The sequence below is a fragment of the Macrobrachium nipponense genome, chromosome 26 (assembly GCF_015104395.2).
Source record: "Macrobrachium nipponense isolate FS-2020 chromosome 26, ASM1510439v2, whole genome shotgun sequence".
NCBI classification, from domain to species: Eukaryota; Metazoa; Arthropoda; class Malacostraca; order Decapoda; family Palaemonidae; genus Macrobrachium; species Macrobrachium nipponense.
The window spans coordinates 29815555-29823255 of NC_087215.1; the positions used below are offsets into that span (position 1 = coordinate 29815555).

The 7701-nt window shown below is 35.9% G+C and overlaps 1 protein-coding gene across 1 annotated transcript; it reads left to right on the top strand.

The window, feature by feature from the left end:
• The first annotated feature begins 2532 nt into the window (after positions 1-2532).
• On the top strand, positions 2533-6964 carry LOC135200120 (cuticle protein AMP4-like). Its single transcript, XM_064228459.1, has 3 exons — positions 2533-2682; positions 2962-3182; positions 6460-6964. Exons 1-3 carry the CDS (start codon positions 2626-2628, stop codon positions 6644-6646), a joined length of 465 nt encoding a protein of 154 aa, XP_064084529.1. The 5' UTR covers positions 2533-2625; the 3' UTR covers positions 6647-6964.
• Positions 6965-7701: the final 737 nt, after the last annotated feature.

Consider the following 7701-nt stretch of genomic DNA (forward strand, 5'->3'; position numbering starts at 1 on the left):
ATTTTAGTGCTGCACTCTTACAAAGTACTCGCTGAAGATTTTGGTGTTAAGATGTCAATGGTCTTCACCAAGTGATCCTTGCCATAGTGACCTTTAGGAACGGAATTTCAAAGTTTGATGACTATGCAAAGTCACACGAAGTTTGGGAAAGAACAATTCTAATGGATATGCTTGATATTTTACTCAGTATCTAAATGTCCTTGGCATCAAATGGTACGTAAAATGAGAGGATGATCAAATAAAAGATAATGGGTGTTTAGAAATGAATATAACAAAGTTCAAGTGACCTAAGGAAAATTGAAAATGCAGCAGCTGTATTTCCAAAGGGAAACAGTTCAGTTAAGAACATGACAATGTAATTAGCATCAGGAGTTTAAAAAATCGTGCAATTTGTTAAAAAATAATTTTCTTACAATAGAAAAGATACAAACTAGCAGACTTGAAAGGATATAACAGGAGAACATAGACACATATCATAATGGAAATTAAGAAAATATAATATAACGTGAAAATTAACAATATCATATATCTAGAGAGCGAATGTGAGGTTAAAGGTTGGGGGGGGAGTTGGGACACATGGAGTATGAAGTTCCCCTTCCCACTCGTCCTCCCCATCCATGATATTGTGACCCATAAATTGGTGAAAGGAAAAGAGAAAAGAAGTTACCTTGCAGGGAGACAAGAGGCGACCTCATCTCACACATCGGGAGAACACATTTTATGAGATGGAGAGATAGATAAGAAAATGGGTATTGGGGAAAGGAAAACGCAAGTTTGGCAGGCAGATGAGTAGATATAACAAAGCAGATAAAGATAAAAATACATCATTTAGGACATAGATAGATAGATAGATAGATAGAGAGATAGATAGATAGACTAGGGCAAAGAGAGTAGGGCCACTTCTCCCGACGCTTAGTGCCTCTCGTTCCGGCTCGAAAGAACCATGACAGGTCATGTATGAATTAGGGTCAAACAGGTAGAGGGAGAGAAGAGAGAGAGAGAGAGAGAGAGAGAGAGAGAGAGAGAGAGAGAGAGAGAGAGAGAGAGAGAGAGAGATTTGGGGGAAAAGTAATATATGTATATATATTCATGCAAATATAAATATATATATATATATATATATATACATATATATATATATAGTATATATATATATATATATATATATATATATATATATATATATATGTGTGTGTGTGTGTGTGTGTGTGTGTGTGTGTGTGTGTGTGTGTGGGAGTTGTGTCTGTGTCTGCGTCTGCGTCTTGCGCGCTTACTGGGAGAGAGAGTAGAGAGAGAAGAAAGACGAATATCCTCATCTTCATCATTTTATGCAAATATTGACCTCATGTAAAGAAATATACGACACCGAAGTGAATTGAAGCATGGAGATCATAAAATATTGCATTTTCATATTCAAAAAGAGAAAGTGAATGATACGTAGAATACTTTTGATCAGAGCATCATTTGTATGTATGCATGTATGTATACTTGTGTGTGTATGTGGATGAGTGAGGATATATGTAGGAGTGTATATATTTATATATATATATATATATATATATATATATATATATATATATATATCATAAAAAACTACCAGAATCTTATGCATATTATGCACATAATATATACACATAATTTATAATTATTAAAAGGATTTTCTCCATTTGCTTCGAGTCTCGAAGCTTGGATTACATGTAATGAGATCCAGCTTTTTAGTCTATGAACAATCAACTGGATAACTAGAGCTTTCCTCCTTCTCTTGTGCTCTTCTTTCCCTTCTGGCCAGGCCAGCGTAATTGCTTCTATATACCTTTATCTTCGGTCTTTGCGAACATATAAAAACAAAAATAATATAGTCTGAGAAATGGAAAATATTTGGCATTGATCATTCACTGAATATTCGGTTAACCTTGAACAGTTGAATTTTGGAAATTCGTATATAAACTTTCCATTCTCAAGGAGTAGCCAGGGTGGATTCTGGGGTGAATTATGTTGCAGAAAGCGAAATTTACATCTATAAAGACTTTCGAACATTAACTTCCATCATTCTTCTCTTTTCCTCTTGATGTTTTTATTGGGGTTGCTGTGAGGTCAATGCAGTTGAGAGAGAGAGAGAGATTTCTTTCAGGAGCAAGAAATTAAGAGAGACATAAAATCTCTACCTCGTTTCCTGCGTCCCACTTTAAAGGTCGGGGGTGGGGGGTGAACCTTGTGTGCCGATACTACAAGTCTTCGTTTTAAAAACGACTAAAGGAGAGAGAGAGAGAGAGAGAGAGAGGAGAGAGAGAGAGAGAGAGAGAGAGGAGACGAGATGCATGTTTCCAATTCCCCAGGCCAATGAGAGGCCAAGGCACATTAGAAATTCCAGCCAATCAGAGGACATGCTTTACTGTCGAGGAAGGCGCCCTAGAAGCGTGCACCGGATCAAGAACTGAATTTGCCTTCTTCCATTGAGGTCTAGTCAGAGGGGGGTGTTAGGCAGGAGAAGGGGAAGAAGGGAGGGAGGTGTCGGAGAAGGGACAATGATCAGGGCGGAGAGGTCATTGGAGGTTATTTTATCCAGGCGTTCCCTTTTTTCAGCCCAGACTCTCTTTTGAGTATAAAAGAAGCGACGTTCGGGACATGCTATCATTCAAGACCCTCTCCTCCGTCGTCCAAGAGCGAGCAATCATGAACGCTGTGAGTATAAGAGAAGTAACAGGAAACTTCAAATGGGGGAGTGTTTGTAGCGCGAGACATAATAGTCAAGCTACTGCAGATCAAATGATTTTAACTCCAGTACATGGATGTAGATGCAGACCATAAAATACAAAATTTGGAGAGACCTAGACTGATTAAATAACTTGTAGATTATTCTAATGCCCAGAAGGGAATGGGGAAAATTGAATAACTGCTAATTAGACCAAGATGCCGTCTAAGATCACCTCCTTCACTTCCGTGCTTTTGTGTCCATACCAGGTCTTCATTTCATCACTGGTCCTTGGAGCGATCCTCGCCTCCTTGGTATCAGGAGCTCCTCAGCAGAACACGCCACGTCCCATCGCCATCATTAAGGACGAGCGTTTCCAACCTCAGGACGGCGCCTATTCCTTCGACCTGGAGACCGAGAACGGCATCGTTCAGAGCGAGGCTGGAAGTCCTGGATCAGAGGGACAGACCAACGTCCAGGGATCTTTCCGGTAAGATGTGGAATATCTCGATTAAATTTTTCATAATTTTTTATCTTTTTATATATACATACTTATTACATATATATATATATATATATATTATATATATATAAAAAATATATATATATATATATATAGATATATATATATATATCTATATATATATAAAATATATATATAGATATATATATATATATATATATATATATATATATATATATATATATATATATATATATATATATATATACATACACGCGCGCGTATGTACCACATGCAAAATTAAACAATCCGAACAAATTATGACTGGTTTTGTCTTATATATTTCTGAAATATCTTTTAGAGAACTGATACTTGGTGCTAGAAATTTATAGTATACTAGTGATAGTAAGATTAAGAAGTAAAATCTTTAGCCTGTGAGGTCATAAAACCAAATAAACATCTCGTTGATCTGTGCGAAATGAATGGATCTTTTTTGCCCTTATGTATGACATAAACAGTAAAATTTTCTTTCGTTAGTTAAAATATTTCGATCAACTGGAGAGGTGCAAAAAAGTTAGTTTGTTCAAATTATATACTAGAAAGAATTTTTATTGAGTCGAATTTTATGAAATAGAGCTTTTGTAACAACGTGAATATCAGCAAGGAATGTATAAACTAGATGCTTTATATCATTATCGTTTCAAGATACATACACATACACACACACATATAGTATATATTACATACATATATATAACACATACATATATTTATATACATATATAATCTCTTGGTCACTTTTTCTTCATGTATGTATGCATTTTTATAAACAACAGTGACCTATTAATTTCTCAATTTCTTCACACTTTCATGAATACTACTCAATTTGATGCATCGGGCGCGGGTTCGAATCCTTCCATGGGCATCAGAGTTATTTCATTTGGGTCTAAGGCTTTGTAGTGATAAGCCTACCAAAAAAAAAAAAAAAAAAAAAAAAAAAAAAACAGGTAGAAGTTGAAAAATCACGAGATCGTTGCAGAAAATAACATATGTAAATGGTAAACAAGACACTATAGTAGAGTCACATCAACCGTAAATTTTATGTCTAGGCCAGTCCCTTACTACGCTCCTGATTGGCTGTTGATAAGCCAATCACAGGGCTGGAAACTCTCAGTCACTCTCGAGAGTTCACAGAGGCAGGATGTATGTTCCATCTCTCCTGAAGGACGTATACCTCAGGAGAGGTGGAACATAGATCCTACCCATGTGAACTCTCTCGAGAGACTGAGAGTTTCCATCCCTGTGAGTGGCTTATCAACAGCTAATCAGGAGCGTCTTAAAGGAGTGGCCTAGACATCAGATGCACGGTTGAAGTGAATCTACGAGAGAGAGAGAGAGAATGTGTGTAAGCGTTTGTATTACAAATATAAAACTGGATAAATGGTCTTTTTGTGTTCTGGGTGTTAAACAAAACGTAATATTTATTCAGACTTTCCTCCGAAACTTCTCTCTTTCTGGGTCATCTGTTCACTCAAGTGAAAGTTTTTTGGATACATGATTTTCCTATGATTCTTTTTCAATACGATATATTATAATAATATATACTATATACATTACTATATATATATATATATAGTATGTATATATATATATATATATATATATATATATGTATGTATATATATATATATATATATTATATATATATATATATTTATATAGAAATGAATAATTATACTTAGATATACTAATATATTACAACATATATGACTGTCTTTTACTGTAATCTAACAAAGCCATATATATTGTTGCAACCATATATTTCTAATGCTGTATTTCGCCATTTATTAGGAATACTGACGTAGATTGTATTTTATGGACCATTTTATCTTCATACACACAGACACACACACACACACACACACACACACACACACACACATATATAATATATATATATATATATATATATATATATATCTACACAACATACAACACACACACACACACCACACACACACACACATATATATACTACTATTATATATATATAACATATATATATATATAATAGTATTATAATTCTTCTTTGATACCGCCCTTGACCAAAGTCCATTTTTAAACTTATAGTTTTTAACCATCTGACATCCTTCCATTGTTTTTGAATGATTTCCAAGGCTGTTGTTGTCGTGTCATTTTATGGTTGTCTTGTCAGTTAGCAAGCAATGAATTGTGCACTGTCACCACCCAAAACAATCTTTCCGCAATCGCACAATCGCATTCTTAGATTTGAAACTGTATTAGCGGAAAACATCAAACACAGAATCACCAAGTGCATACATTCTTGAATTATTATGTAAAGTAATCAAAACTCCCCAGTACCTTTCAGATCCTTTTCTCTAATGCCAAAAAACAACACCTTATATTTTTTATTATTTCCAACTATCAGTCAAACCAAAAATATTCTCCTTTCTGCTCTCTCCGACCTTCAGTTTGGTCAGATATCAATATTATAACTTCTGACTTTCCGATATGGAGCACGCAGATGTTCTGCTCTCGTGGCATTTCGCTAACAAATGCAATGTATTTTTTTATTGCTTTGACAGTTACCATGTACCGATATTTTCTATGCATCTCGCATTTAAATCTTTCGTTCGATTCTCAGTTACGTTAATAACAACTGAGACGTTGCTCATTCTTTCCTTACTCTTGCGACCGAACAGTTCAAGATGTCTTCTGGTTATTTGATTAAAAAAAAGAGCTTCAGTTCAACCACAAAAGTGTTATATTCCCCCCACTAGATTGCTACTTATACCCAGAATTATAGTAGTCTTATATTGCCGCTGTGTTCCTGATTGAGTAATCTCTATCCTTTCACAGCTTTTAGTTGCTCAGTGGCGTCTCTTAGTTCCTGACCTTGTGCAGTCTTTCGCCTGATGCCATTTACGGTATTATTGCTTCCAGTCCTGTGATTCTCTTCTGTCGTTTAATCAATTTCTCAGCCTCTCTCCCTTTCCCTTCATTTGCATATGCAATAGTCCATATTTTATCTTCCTTTGTAACCCTTAGCCTTCCATTTATTCTCTTCCCTCATTCGCATGTTTTATTTGATATTCCCAATCATTTGCGCTAGTTTGATTACACTTTCTCTTTCTTCTCATTTGAATTCGTTCAATTCTCACGCCAGTTTGTATTTTTTTTTTATTTTACTTTTTGTTATTTGCATCAGTTTAGCTGTCATTTCTCTTTTGTCGCTTCCATTCGTTTTAGCTTTCACTTTATCACATTTTTCTTAACTTTGCAGTTTCCCATTGGAGGACGGATCCATAGCCGAAGTGACATACATCGCCGATGAAAATGGTTTCCAAGTCCAGTCTCCTCTTCTCCCCGTGGCCCCACAGTTCCCCCACCCAATCCCTGACTTCGTCCTCAAACAGATTGCTTTCGCCGAGGAGCAGAGGAGGCTCGAGGCCGCTGGAGGACGAGCCTAGATTGCAGGACGACCTCTGGTTTCATGAAGGTTTGGAAACCAAAAGTGATGACTGAAAAACGAACGAAGAATTTCGATGATTTGTTTCTTTTGTGAGCCTTTTGAGAGACTCATCCCGCTGTCCTTTACTACCTTTACTACTTCTACTATTGCTACTATCACTATCACTCTCTTAGCATCAATGTCCTTTTTAGCGAGAAAGATAAATGAATGTGCTATTATTTATTCTTAGAAATATTTATTAAAATTTATTTATGAGTCATTTAAGTGCCATATCTTTTCCTGTTTCTATTGCCAACAATATATTCTTCCTATTCACCCGTTTCGGTATTCTTAATATCCCTTTTACTTTCCACCCGTCTACAGCTGACAGTGATGCCACATTCGTTCCTGTCAGCCTTCTCAATTATTCTTTTGAAAGTTAAACTTTAATGTCAAGTAGCGAATAGTTGTTAGTCTAGTGTATGCCTTTTTTCGGATTACCACAATTTTTCAGTTAAAATATAAAAAAAATAAATAAATAAAAATGTTTCATTTCCTTCCTAAATACAAGAGCAGTACCGTCCAGTTATTAGGAAAAAGAGAGAAATATGGGTTTGCTGGGGATAGACAAGACCGAAAACTGTCCTTATATGGACAGAAGGAGACAGAGTCGCGTCCGTCACCAGGTAACCTGATCAATAAGCTGGTAGTCAGGCGCTCAAGGGAACTAGAAAAATAGCATCCTGTTTTACATCTGCCACTTTGTTTTTAAGGACACCTTGGGAATCCCGAAGTTTTATATCACTACTGACGATTCCCAGAATGGCGACAGTGGCCAACCTGCCTTTTTGCGAAGTAATTTTTCTTTCCTCTGTTTTCATGTATATTGGATGACGCCAGCTCTGAGTTTACGGACACATTGGTATGTTTACGCAAAACACTCGTGTAAATACACACACAAGGGGTTTTCTGTACACTCAACAAATATACATTACATTTGAATAATAGACATCACGTTAGTCGGAGGTGATGCACAACTGGGTAACTGGTATATTCCATGTACTGAGGCTATGA